This window comes from Oncorhynchus mykiss, chromosome 15 (assembly GCF_057628025.1).
Source record: "Oncorhynchus mykiss isolate SJ-2025 chromosome 15, ASM5762802v1, whole genome shotgun sequence".
In the NCBI taxonomy this organism is placed as follows: Eukaryota; Metazoa; Chordata; class Actinopteri; order Salmoniformes; family Salmonidae; genus Oncorhynchus; species Oncorhynchus mykiss.
The window spans coordinates 73,776,725-73,791,025 of record NC_143036.1 but is presented as its reverse complement, the minus strand read 5'-3'; the positions used below and the strand labels follow the sequence as shown (position 1 = coordinate 73,791,025).

The 14,301-nt window shown below is 41.5% G+C and overlaps 1 protein-coding gene across 3 annotated transcripts; it reads left to right on the top strand.

Annotated features, from left to right (window-relative positions):
• Positions 1–1,231: 1,231 nt before the first annotated feature.
• On the top strand, positions 1,232–14,032 carry LOC149978181 (tetraspanin-8-like). 3 transcript variants are annotated; one of them, XM_090201129.1, is made up of 9 exons: positions 1,232–1,486; positions 10,461–10,526; positions 10,799–10,915; positions 11,054–11,128; positions 11,374–11,469; positions 11,772–11,870; positions 12,035–12,145; positions 12,320–12,403; positions 13,417–14,032. In XM_090201129.1, the coding sequence occupies exons 3-9, from the start codon at positions 10,808–10,810 to the stop codon at positions 13,543–13,545; spliced, it is 702 nt and encodes a 233-aa protein (XP_090057255.1). In that variant the 5' UTR covers positions 1,232–1,486; positions 10,461–10,526; positions 10,799–10,807; the 3' UTR covers positions 13,546–14,032. The 3 variants fall into 3 exon arrangements, with proteins under 3 accessions (XP_090057255.1, XP_090057254.1, XP_090057253.1); XM_090201128.1 differs by lacking the exon at positions 1,232–1,486 and adding an exon at positions 6,912–7,114; XM_090201127.1 differs by lacking the exon at positions 1,232–1,486 and adding an exon at positions 7,713–8,187.
• Positions 14,033–14,301: the final 269 nt, after the last annotated feature.

Genomic DNA, 14,301 nt, shown 5'->3' with positions numbered 1-14,301 from the left:
ATATGATAGTAATGGAACAGACTCAAGAATATTCCCCATTCACCGGAAAAGGATGTACAAATTAAGGATTTGATTTGTTATTTATTTCATTTCACCTTCATTTAACCAGGTAGGCTAGTTGAGAACAAGTTCTCATTTGCAACTGCGACCTGGCCAAGATAAAGCATAGAAATTCGACACATACAACAACACAGAGTTACACATGGAATAAACAAAACATAGTCAATAATACAGTAGAACAAAAGAAAACAAAAAGTCTATATACAGTGAGTGCAAATGAGGTAAGTTAAGGAAATAAATAGGCCATGGTGGCGAAGTAATTACAATATAGCAATTAAACACTGGAATGGTAGATGTGCAGAAGATGAATGTGCAAGTAGAGATACTGGGATGCAAAGTAGCAAGATAAATAAATAAATACAGTATGGGGATGAGGTAGGTAGATAGATGGGCTGTTTACAGATGGGCTATGTACAGGTGCAGTGATCTGTAAGCTGCTCTGACAGCTCGTGCTTAAAGCAGGTGAGGGAGATATGAGTCTCCAGCTTCAGAGATTTTTGCAGTTCGTTCCAGTCATTGGCAGCAGAGAACTGGAAGGAAAGACGACCAAAGGAGGAATTGGCTTTTGGGGTGACCAGTGAGACATACTTGCTGGAGCGAGTGCTACGAGTGGGTGCTGCTATGGTGACCTGTGAGCTGAGATAAGGCGTGGCTTTACCTAGCAGAGACTAGTAGATAACCTGTAGCCAGTGGGTTTGGCGACGAGTATGAAGCGAGGGCCAACCAACGAGGATAGGTGGGTTTGAAATGCTGGAGAGTAACTGGAGAGTAACTGTTCCTTTCTGGGTTACAGATTAGTTCAACAACTACGTAACTGAGCACATACAGTATGTCCAGTTGTTTCCTGTGAGGTCTTGATTGTCAACATGACACTCAACACTGAAGAGGGTCTTGTTTTGAAAACATCCTTCCTAATTCCCTTTAGTAATCACTGAAATAACACATCAACGGTAAATTGTCTGAAGCTATCACCACTGCCTAAGGCGGCCCATGATATCACTGGTTACTCGAAGCCAATGAATGGAGGAGGGAAGGAAGCGTGGATTGTGTTATAGTTGGAAATGTCCCAAGTGTTTACCCGTGACAGGCCCCGTAATACTAACTGTCACCACTAGAGGGGGTGTATAGACGGTGACGGCTGTGTTCGGTGCTGTGTTTACATCTGCGTGCTGTTGACGTGGAAGAGACACAGAAGAAAGATGGCGGCGCCCTCTGCAGAGCAGCAAAACGGCCAAAGTGATGAATCTGATCTACAAAGCCCTATATCGACAAATGATGAAGACTCCGAAACAGGATTGGGTGATGGAGCACTCCCCGACTACGTTGTCGACTTGATAGAGAAAGAAATCGGAGTGGATCTGAAGTCGTTGAAGAAAGCGCTCCTGGATAAACTGACCGTGGGAAAAAATAGTTGCTGGAGGAGCAGGTAGTTAAGTACCAAGCTAGCTAGTTAACTTTGCACACTCAAATAAGCTTTAAGTGCTGTATCAGTTATTGAATTAAAATAATAGAATAGTTAATTATGAGAATATTATTCTGCCCTTGACAGCAGATAATTTAATGTAAGTAATAAAAAATGATCTATCCAGCTAGCTAACCTTTGCTAGTTTAAGGGCGTGCATTTCCCTTTCTAACAGGTCTCCCAGGTAGCACGGTGGATCTGGGCCGATTCCGGCTGAGCGTTACACTCGGGCCGATTCCGAATAGAGTTATCTGTCCCAAATGTATTACTTGGGTCTCGTGTCGATTGGGGCTACTCTGGCAGATGATTACACGGCTGCTTTATATAATTAGCATTTCATTATTTATTTATTTTTCCATATTTTTTATTGTTTCTGTGATCAAAAATACAATTAACATTTAAATAAAACATTTAAAGTCCTGCTTAAGTAGTATTTTAGTATTTTGATACTTTGTGCAAGGCAATTGACAAGCACTGCATCGCAGTGCAAACTGCGTTGTTACAGATGCTAGTTCGATAACCGTGCCGGCCGCGACCGGGTGACCCGCACAATTGGCCCAGCGTCGTCCGAGTTAAGGGAGGGTTTGGCCGGACGCCATGTCCTTGTTCCGTCGCCCTGTAGCGACTCCTGTGGTGGGCCAGGCGCATGCACGCTGACACGGTCATCAGGTGTACAGTGTTTCCTCCTACATATTTTTTGGGGGGTGGATGGGTATAATTTGTATGCATAAAATGTAGAATAGTAATGTTTAAAATGACTAAATTCGGTAATTTTGTATACATTTATTTAAATTAGCATCGGGCCCCTTCTGGGGGATTCTGGTAAGATCCAGGTCGATTCAATCAGTTCCGGCCCCCCAGAAGAGGGCATTTCTGGGCTGATTCCTCATTGCTAGCTGGGCTTCCTCCACCCACCATCTCAGGTTGTAAAGTTTGTGCTTCTGTGTCCCAGGCCCAGACTGGTCCCAACAAGCGTGAGTAAATGGCGTCAGATCAAAGTAACTCTGCCTACTCCACCGGATCCCTACAAGGTTGCATGCTCTCTCCTCTCCTGTACATACTATACTCTAATGACTGTCATAGCCAATATGAAAATAGGCACATCATCAAGTTTGCTGATGACTCTGTCATCGTCAGTCTCCTACAGGATGGAGAGTCTGAGAAAGGGCCTGTGGTAGATGACTCTGTCGTCGTCAGTCTCCTACAGGATGGAGAGTCTGAGAAAGGGCCTCTGGTAGATGACTCTGTCGTCGTCAGTCTCCTACAGGATGGAGAGTCTGAGAAAGGGCCTCTGGTAGATGACTCTGTCGTCGTCAGTCTCCTACAGGATGGAGAGTCTGAGAAAGGGCCTCTGGTAGATGACTCTGTCATCGTCAGTCTCCAACAGGATGGAGAGTCTGAGAAAGGGCCTCTGGTAGATGACTCTGTCGTCGTCAGTCTCCTACAGGATGGAGAGTCTGAGAAAGGGCCTCTGGTAGATGACTCTGTCGTCGTCAGTCTCCAACAGGATGGAGAGTCTGAGAAAGGGCCTGTGGTAGATGACTCTGTCATCGTCAGTCTCCTACAGGATGGAGAGTCTGAGAAAGGGCCTCTGGTAGATGACTCTGTCGTCGTCAGTCTCCTACAGGATGGAGAGTCTGAGAAAGGGCCTCTGGTAGATGACTCTGTCATCGTCAGTCTCCAACAGGATGGAGAGTCTGAGAAAGGGCCTCTGGTAGATGACTCTGTCGTCGTCAGTCTCCTACAGGATGGAGAGTCTGAGAAAGGGCCTCTGGTAGATGACTCTGTCGTCGTCAGTCTCCAACAGGATGGAGAGTCTGAGAAAGGGCCTGTGGTAGATGACTCTGTCATCGTCAGTCTCCTACAGGATGGAGAGTCTGAGAAAGGGCCTCTGGTAGATGACTCTGTCGTCGTCAGTCTCCTACAGGATGGAGAGTCTGAGAAAGGGCCTCTGGTAGATGACTCTGTCGTCGTCAGTCTCCTACAGGATGGAGAGTCTGAGAAAGGGCCTCTGGTAGATGACTCTGTCGTCGTCAGTCTCCTACAGGATGGAGAGTCTGAGAAAGGGCCTCTGGTAGATGACTTCCTGTCATGGTTTGAAAACTGCTTCCTCCAACAGAATGTCTCCCAAACTAAAGACATTGACTTTAGAAGGCAGCCACAGAACCCCACACCCACTGTGGTCATGAGAAAGTACATTGAGCTGGTCAGTACCTACAAGTACCTGGGAACAGTGCTGAACAACAAGTTGACGTTTAAGGAGGACACAGATGCCATCTGTATAAAGGGACAGCAGCGGCTTTTATGTTGTTGAGAACGATGAACTCTTTTTAATGTCATCAAGACCGTGATGACACTGTTTAGGTTGGACAGTGTGGTTAAGGTGGCCAGCCAGGTCATCAGGGTGCAACAGGCACAGCTCTCGGTGACATTCAGAAAGCATGTGGTGAGGAGAGCTAACAGTATCCTAGACTGTCCTGATCATCCCCTCCTTGACCATGTTGCACTTCTCCCCTTAGGTCGTCGTTTTAGACTTCCCAAACTCAATAGCAGCAGATACAAGAACTATTGTATCCCACAGCCCATAAACTTTCTGAATCTGCACATTAAATTAAATGTTGATTTATTGCTGCACTTCTGCTCAATGATTGCTCCTTTCTATCAATGTCATTGTTTCATGTTGTGTGCATTGGTTGTATGGTTGTCACTGTTTTTAATGTTGTCGTTTTGTATTGTTGAACCCTGACTGCACAACATATCTCCCAATGGGGACAATACAGATAAGTTGAACTTGAGGGTTTAAGAAATGATTTTTAACAGTGTGTGATATTAGTGGTCTTTAATAATGACTGTCAACATGAAAACATCCTTCAAATCAAATTGTATTTGTCACATGCTTCATCAACAACAGGTATGGACTATTAGTGAAATGCTTACTTACGAGCCCTTCCCACAATGCAGAGAGAAAGAAAAATAGAGAAATTATAGAGATGTCAAACACGTAGTAATGGATACACAATGAGGTATAGAGGTCCTGGATGGCAGGGAGCTCTGCCCCAGTGATGTACTGGGCCGTATGCCCTACGGTCAACGTGGTGGATGTGTTGTTGCCTACCCTCACCACCTGGGGACGTCCCGTTGGGAAGACCAAGATCCAGTTGCAGAGAGAGGTGTTCACCAGGATCCAGTTGCAGAGAGAGGTGTTCACCAGGATCCAGTTGCAGAGAGAGGTGTTCACCAGGATCCAGTTGCAGAGAGAGGTGTTCACCAAGATCCAGTTGCAGAGAGAGGTGTTCACCAGGATCCAGTTGCAGAGAGAGGTGTTCACCAGGATCCAGTTGCAGAGAGAGGTGTTCACCAAGATCCAGTTGCAGAGAGAGGTGTTCACCAGGATCCAGTTGCAGAGAGAGGTGTTCACCAAGATCCAGTTGCAGAGAGAGGTGTTCACCAGGATCCAGTTGCAGAGGGAGTGTTTTCAGTCCCTGGATCCTTAGCTTAGTGATGAGCTTGGAGGGCACTATGGTGTTGAATGCTGAACTGTAGTCAATGAACAGCATTCTCACGTAGGTGTTCCTTTTGTCCAAGTGGGAAAGGGCAGTATGGAGTGCAATAGAGATTACGTCATCTGTGGATCTATTGGGGCGGTATGCAAATTGGAGTGGGTCCAGGGTGTCTGGGATGATGGTGTTGATGTGATTCATGATAAGCCTTTCAAAGCTTTTCATGGCTACAGATGTGACTGTTATGGGGCGATCGTCATTTAGGCAGGTTACCTTGGCGTCCTTGGGCACAGGGACTACGGTGGTCTGCTTGTAACATGTAGGTATTACAGACTGGGTAAGAGATAAAAAATGTCAATGAAGACACTTGCCAGCTGGTCAGTGCATGCTCCGAGTACGCATCCTGGTCCTGGGGCCTTGTTGATGTTAACCTGTTTAAAGGTCTTACTCACATTGGCTACGGAGAGCGTGATCACGCAGTCGTCCTGAACAGCTGGTGCTCTCACTTATGGTTCAGGGTTGCTTGCTCATTCCATTTTATTAATCACTGAAATAACACATCTGCTGTAAATCTTATGATATCAGTGGTTACTCCAAGCCAAGTTACGGAGGAGGGAAGGAAGCATGGATTGTGTAATATTTGGAAATACCATATGGTACCATATTTATTTATGATGCGTTATCATAGTAAAATGGCAGTATAATGCATTAAATAAATAAACCCCCCAAGGTCAAAAGAGGTTGGTTGGTGTTATATTGATGAAGTTATATACCAGTATGAAAACGTTCTGATAAAGTCAGAGGCAGGCTACTTGTTGGTCTTAGTTTTCTGTCAAGAAAAAGGGAAAGAGTTGCTGTGAAAAATGGGTAATACTTTCTGTTTTAATAGTACCGTTTTTTGCTCATGTTTGGGTTCCTTGTGTTGCCAACCTGAAATGTGGGAGATAGTGAGGTATATGGAAGCTCATGTTTGGGTTCCTTGTGTTGCCAACCTGAAATGTGGGAGATAGTGAGGTATATGGAAGCTCATGTTTGGGTTCCTTGTGTTGCCAACCTGAAATGTGGGAGATAGTTAGATATACAGTGCCTTGCGAAAGTATTCGGCCCCCTTGAACTTTGCGACCTTTTGTCACATTTCAGGCTTCAAACATAAATATATAAAACTGTATTTTTTTGTGAAGAATCAACAACAAGTGGGACACAATCATGAAGTGGAACGACATTTATTGGATATTTCAAACTTTTTTAACAAATCAAAAACTGAAAAATTGGGCGTGCAAGAAACTCAGAAATACCTTGTGTTACTTTTGATGTTGAGTCGTTATACACAAATCTTCCACACGAGGGCGGTATTGAAGCTATGGAACATTTTCTTCTGCAACGTGACCCTAATGAACTACCTTCCAGTGCATGCATTATAACATTGTCTGAAATAGTACTCACACATAACTATTTCATGTTTCTAAATGATTTCTTTATTCAGACGAAGGGTACTGCTATGTGATCCCCCATGGCTCCTAACTATGCTAATTTGTATGTGGGTTACATGGAGAAACAGTCTATTTTCAATCCTCTCAAAAATGTTTTCTTGCCTAACATCATTATGTGGAAATGGTATATTAATGATATTTTCGTTCTATGGAGGGGTGATGCAAAACAGCTCCAGGCGTTCCATGCTCTTCTTAACTCCTGTTCTGATCATTTGAGATTTACTATGCAATCTGATACACGTCAAATCAGTTTTCTTGATCTTGTGTGAAGATAATGTTCCACATCAACAACAAACTAGAATGGTCCAAACACACCAAGACAGTCGTGAAGAGGACACGACAAAGCCTCTTCCCCCTCAGGAAACTAAAAAGAGGGTAGTGCGTACGGCCCAGTACATCACTGGGGCAAAGCTGCCTGCCATCCAGGACCTCTACACCAGGCGGTGTCAGAGGAAGGCCCTAAAAATTGTCAAAGACCCTAGCCACCTCAGTCATATACTGTTCTCTCTACTACCGCATGGCAAGCGGTACCGGAGTGCCAAGTCTAGGACAAAAAGGCTTCTCAACAGTTTTTACCCCCAAGCCATAAGACTCCTGAACAGGTAATCAAATGGCTACACAGACTATTGTGTATAGCTTGTCTTTTTACTGTTGTTTTATTTCTTTACTTACCTATTACGTACCTTTTTTTGCACTATTGGTTAGAGCCAGTAAGTAAGCATTTCACTGTAAGGCATTTCACCTGTTGTACTCGACGCACGTGACAAATAAACTTTGATTTGATTTGATCCTTGACAAGTCTCGGAGGGTTGATTCCTGCGCTACCGAAATGAAGCCTTGGCCTCGAACGCTTACAGAAACTGAACGTTTCTTAATGGAAAATCACGATATAGTTTATAGCACTTGGAATTTGTATTTGCTAATATATATATATAGTTTTTATAATATTGACACCATATTCCATTGGTTAACTGACCACAATCCATTGAATCAATATGAAGAAGTGTTGATTATTTGACGTCAGGAGACCACAGCACATGAAAGAAAGCGTTGAAAAATGCAGCACAGCGTTATGTTTTCCTGCAATGTTCACTGCTGGCGTGTGAGGCCAAGAGTGCGGGGCGCTTCATTTCTGTCGCGCAGGGATCAAAACGTTAACAGTTCTGCGCTGCTCCGCAAAGCGTAAGAAGTAGAGGCCCTATCACCATAAATGCTGCAAGGCCAACGCAGACAGCAGATTGATCATATAGTTCCTTTTAGCCTGCCTGATCTCTAGCCATCGTGCACTGTCCAACATAACATGGGAGGTTGCGTTCATGTGGGCTAGTCCCCCCATGTAACCAAACACCATTCAGCAGTATGTCAACATCAAAGTCCTTGCTCCGTCAAAACGATACGCCACACCCATGGACCTTCGTTTATTCTCCGAAGTATGTAGCGAACATAGAGCAGCGGAATAATTTAGTTTGAGTCGTTAGGCAATGTCAACAAACTCACGCTGAGAAGAAAAACCGGTTAAAGAAATCGGACGATCCATTTTCTGGATTTAATTTAGCCCCTCTCTGAAGTGAACAATTTATCTAAGCTGTTGTTTGTATCATAACCAAATATTAAAATGGGAAGAATTAATATCTGGGTAAAACGGGCGTTCATTTGTGTGTGTGTCTTGATAGGGGTAAGTAATCTTCCAGTCTATTGGCCTTATTTCATTCGAGTTGATGAATTCGGTTTTTTTTTATCGGCCACTTTATGACCGTGTAGACAAGTTTAGTTATATTACTTTCCTTCCTACATTTATTGCAGCGCTTGTTGTTGTTATGCGCGCGGTGGGGTGCCCAAGCAATGAGCGGTGCTGCTTACATTAAAATACATTGGCCGATTGTTCTCCTCTAGTGTAGTACTGAACAAAGAAGTAAAACAAAATAGATGTTGTAGCCTACGTAGTTACCCTTTGATATCAGCTGTCATGTTTAAACTTTCACTGGAATCCGTTTTTTAGGTGTGGCTTGTGGGGATGTGTTCAACATATTTATTTATTGTCTCAGCATATTCTACTTAAGCTGCAGTATGTTATAAAGTTATGTCATGTTTATTAACTCAGACACACGGCATACCACAAAGGCTTTGTAAGTATATTTGATTAGTAAACAGCCAACTAAATTAACATTTCAGCTATTCATGTCATCATTTATAGGCTATTTATAAATGATACATATGAAATATATTGTAAACTCATTAACCCTCTGCTCACAAACCCTGTAAATAATTCCATCCCTCATGACTCATGATGAAGCATGAGTAGAATTCTCAGAATAATACCCTGTACATTGTAATGATTGTATCTACATTTACTGTGTATTATCAGTAGAATTCTCAGAATAATACCCTGTACATTGTAAAGATTGTATCTACATTTACTGTGTATTATCAGTAGAATTCTCAGAATAATACCCTGTACATTGTAAAGATTGTATCTACATTTACTGTGTATTATCAGTAGAATTCCCAGTATAATACCCTGTACATTGTAAAGATTGTATCTACATTTACTGTGCATTATCAGTAGAATTCCCAGTATAATACCCTGTACATTGTAATGATTGTATCAACCTTTACTGTGTATTATCAGTAGAATTCCCAGTATAATACCCTGTACATTGTAATGACTGTATCAACCTTTACTGTGCATTATCAGTAGAATTCCCAGTATAATACCCTGTACATTGTAATGATTGTATCAACCTTTACTGTGCATTATCAGTAGAATTCTCAGAATAATACCCTGTACATTGTAATGACTGTATCAACCTTTACTGTGCATTATCAGTAGAATTCCCAGTATAATAAACCTGTACATTGTAATGATTGTATCAACCTTTACTGTGCATTATCAGTAGAATTCCCAGTATAATACCCTGTACATTGTAATGATTGTATCAACCTTTACTGTGCATTATCAGTAGAATTCTCAGAATAATACCCTGTACATTGTAATGACTGTATCAACCTTTACTGTGCATTATCAGTAGAATTCTCAGTATAATACCCTGTACATTGTAATGACTGTATCAACCTTTACTGTGCATTATCAGTAGAATTCTCAGTATAATACCCTGTACATTGTAATGATTGTATCAACCTTTACTGTGCATTATCAGTAGAATTCCCAGTATAATACCCTGTACATTGTAATGACTGTATCAACCTTTACTGTGCATTACCAGTAGAATTCCCAGTATAATACCCTGTACATTGTAATGATTGTATCAACCTTTACTGTGCATTATCAGTAGAATTCCCAGTATAATACCCTGTACATTGTAATGATTGTATCAACCTTTACTGTGCATTATCAGTAGAATTCCCAGTATAATACCCTGTACATTGTAATGATTGTATCAACCTTTACTGTGCATTATCAGTAGAATTCCCAGTATAATACCCTGTACATTGTAATGATTGTATCAACCTTTACTGTGCATTATCAGTAGAATTCCCAGTATAATACCCTGTACATTGTAATGATTGTATCAACCTTTACTGTGCATTATCAGTAGAATTCCCAGTATAATACCTTGTACATTGTAATGATTGTATCAACCTTTACTGTGCATTATCAGTAGAATTCCCAGTATAATACCCTGTACATTGTAATGATTGTATCAACCTTTACTGTGCATTATCAGTAGAATTCCCAGTATAATACCCTGTACATTGTAATGATTGTATCAACCTTTACTGTGCATTATCAGTAGAATTCCCAGTATAATACCTTGTACATTGTAATGATTGTATCAACCTTTACTGTGCATTATCAGTAGAATTCTCAGTATAATACCCTGTACATTGTAATGATTGTATCTACCTTTACTGTGTATTATCAGTAGAATTCTCAGTATAATACCCTGTACATTGTAATGATTGTATCATGTGTTGTATTCTCTTCAGATCATCAGCACCCTCTTGCTGGCCATCACGTTATTTGGACATGGGCACTTCCACCAATCAGAAGAAGTAATTGTTATTTTTATAGCTCCTATTACATTTCCTTATTATGTCATACACATTTAGTTATACTAATTCTGTGTCCATCTAGCCTGGTCCCAGATCTGTTTGTGCTGTCTTTCTAACTCCTACAGTGTTTAGCATGACAACAACCATAGGAGTTGGTTATACAGCATAAACAGATCTGAGACCAGGCTAGAATCCAGCAGTATCATTGTAATATTATGATTATAAACCCAGAATTGCCATTTCATGAATTTGACTTGTCTTCCTACTCACAGATAGACAAGATGCTGCCAGGGATAGCAGTTCTGTATGTCCTAGACGCAGCAACCCTGGCCCTTTCAATCTTTGGGGTCTATGGAGCTCGCAAGGAGAAGAAGTGGGCTGTGATTCTGGTAAGCTTGCCAAGACCTGTACCCTTAAGTGGTAGATGCCCTGGTCCCAGAAAGTGTGATATGGTTTGAAGTGATTTTTGATTTGAATGAACCTTTAAGTATTGATTTTGCTTGACAAACCCCAATATGTGTGTGTAGTTTTCTGTAGGTATGTCACTGGCCAGCCTATACCTGTTTGTGAATTGTGTGAAAGGATATCAAGCCAAACACGAGGTACAGTCTACAGCTTCTATGTATCTTACCTACCCTTTGAATTCAACCTTGAGCCAATGTTTGTTTGCTGTTCCGGTGAAAATATATTAGAGTTAAATGTAACATAAATGTTATAGTATAAAGCATGATGGTGGAATATATCTGACTCTTGATAATTCAGTCTGTTCCCATCAAAGTCGTAGATGATTACTGTATAGGTTTTAGCTGTGAATATAACATTCAATGTAAACCTCATTCATTTCAAGATGGAGGAGTTAAGCAGAAAGGAAGACCTAGCCATGATGCCTCTCAGTGGAGCGAAACAAAACGATATAGAACAGATGTACTACTTTCAAGCTAACGTAAGTCACCTTCATTGAGTACTTCTTAGGGTCTCGGCCAATCCAGGACAGGGTGTGTGCTTCCACCTTTGTAATCAGGTGTGTTTTTCCATGGGTGAGTCCTTAGGGCTGTGGGGTTGGGGTTGTTTTGGATACAAAGTGTCTGCAATGTGTTTTCCGGACACAGATGATGTAAACCTAGTCCTGGACTAAAATTACTTTCATTGGAGATGTCTCCATGGAGTAGGCTTCAAGGCCTTATAGTTCTGGAAATCAATTAAGTGTTTTTAAAGTGTCTGTTGTGCTGTTTCCTTCACTTTCAGTTCAAATGCTGTGGGCTCGTACAAGGCTACCAAGACTGGGGCACAGACATCCCCCTCTCCTGTCTCTGTTCTGATGAGGACTCAACAGACTTTAAATGTGTGAGTCTGCTGTGTTAAATAAGTTAACTTGATGCTGTTGTTGATGTTGTTGTGTGTATGCTGAGGAGGATTCAGTGTGTCAGTCTGTGTTAAATAAATCTGTTATGTCTTTCGGTAAGATCAATTGATATATTTTTACGAGCCCATGTCACATTCTATTTCAGGTTGCTCGTGGTAACAATACAAGATTTGTTATTCACTATCCCAACAGTGATATGTCTGAGGATGATGACCACAAGGGATTAATGGATGAACACATGCTGGTATATAAAGAGGTAAAATCATGTCATTCCACTACACCATTACAATGCCATAATTCTAGTTTGATATACAAAGATGATTTACAGTACTCTTTGATACAATAAAGTGATATTTGTTCTGATTTAATACGAACACATGTACTCTTGTTTTTCTCACAAGATGATAAACTCTAAATTTGTAATTTTCAGCCATGTCTTCCCATCCTGATCTCTTTCATGGGCTATGCAATCAGCCTGATGATAGGAACATTAGTAGCACTTAACGCATTATGGGTATGTATTTCAGATCGATGTCTGTACTATTTCACCATTTCAGGGTTGGGGTCCATTCAGTTTTTTCAATCAAATCAATTGAAATTCAATTCCCCAAAAATAGTCCTTAGTGGATTTTTCAATTCAGGAAATGAAATTCAATTGACTACCCGAATTGAAAACTTTAGTAGTATTTGTTCATTATAATTATTACCGATGTGGCAGCTTAAAGCTGAATTGCAGTACACAGTACATACAAGTAAACAAGAACAATTAAAACATCTGAAAGTCAGGATGCTAACTGAAGGATGGATGATTTGACCCCTGTCGTGGAAATTCAGTACTGAGACAGATTTGGTCATTTCTTCCAACAATCATCTTTATTTAATATTGATTAATTATTGCAACAATGAGGATGGTTGACCCCCCCCCTTGAGTGTTGGACCCAGTAACCTAACCTTTACACAAATGCAGAGTACTGTATATAGCTGACACTAACAATGCTCAGTCATGGTTGATTCAACCACCCCCTCATGCAGACCAAGGAGCATCATAAACCACTGGCTTCATCCTGTCGTTATCTGCACTTGGGTTGTTGTCTTTACCCCACCCTGGCTTAGTTTCCCAGATGGAAGAATGATTTAGAGACAATGAGGAATTGTTCTAAACTCCTCTCTTGGTTACACCCATCACATTTTTACTATGTAATGCAGTCTTTAACTCATTTGTCAGCTCAAATCATCTCTGATGCCCAGATTAGCTGCAGGGAATTAGAGTGGAGACCATAAAAACATAGACACTAACAGGACAGAAATATCCTTCTATCTATTAAACATGAATTGCAAACTATTAATAATTAACAAATCAGGTAAATATGTCATTTTTCTATCACACCCCAACACTGTACCATAGTGATTTTCACCGTACCTTTTGAGTGTAGGCCTATTAGATTGAACCATCATCTATCACACTCAGCATCTGGTCACCTGCACCGTCAATCCTGACTGAACCGTTACTGTGTGTCTGGTCCTCAGGATGTTGGAGTTGCCCTGGCCATCACAATACTCTGCCAGATGAGAAGAAAGGTTGATGTGCCACCTGTGATCTTCACCTCTCAACCACCTCAATACAGAGAGCTGTGTGACACAGCAGAGAGTGTCTGACATGAAATAGTCCTCTTATGAAGGAGACTCAATGCACTAGTCTGAGTGCCAGTCTGTTTGTGCCATCATGACAACTCCTGTCACTCATTTGTGTCACGCTAAACATGACAATGGGTGACAAAGAGTTGACTTGGCAATGACAGACTGGCATGATGGCCTTTATTTAGCTAGGCAAGTCAGTTACGAACAACTTCTTATTTACAATGACGACCTACCGGGGAACAGTGGGTTAAACTGCCTTGTTCAGGGGCAGAACGACCGTTGGCATTGGCAAGACCACAAACAGGTCTGGGATCAGGATAGCAATGCACTCATATTATGTGCATACTCATAACACACATGAAAGGACAACTCGGGACGTTATTAGACATTAGACATCTCTACTGTGTTGTCCAAAGTATTACTGTTCAACTGTTTAACCATTTAACCATTGTAGTGCCTCAGTGTTGGTTACAGTGTCTTGAATAAAGGGACAAGCATCTTTTAACATTATGGTCCTTTTATTCGACAACCATTTCTTCCAATGACTTTTGTCCTCTCCCCATCCTTATTTCACTTTCTGCCTTTGTCCTTTCCTCCTGCTCTCTCCTCTCATCCTCCTCTCTCCTCTCTTCCTCTTTTCCACCTGCTCTCTCCTCTCATTCTCCTCTCTCTTCCTCTTTTCACCCTACTTGGCCCTATCAGAGCCTACACCCATTAAAACCTCCCCACTATTCCACTACTTGGCCCTATCAGATCCTACACCCACTAAAACCT

What these genes read in the sequence shown, in the direction of transcription:
- LOC149978181 (XM_090201127.1), top strand. Translation starts at nt 8,128, where the DNA reads ATGGGAAGAATTAATATCTGGGTAAAACGGGCGTTCATTTGTGTGTGT. An exon ending in GATATCAAGCCAAACACGAG is followed by an intron (nt 11,129 to 11,373) that starts GTACAGTCTACA and finishes ATTCATTTCAAG; the next exon opens with ATGGAGGAGTTAAGCAGAAA. An exon ending in TAGCACTTAACGCATTATGG is followed by an intron (nt 12,404 to 13,416) that starts GTATGTATTTCA and finishes TCTGGTCCTCAG; the next exon opens with GATGTTGGAGTTGCCCTGGC.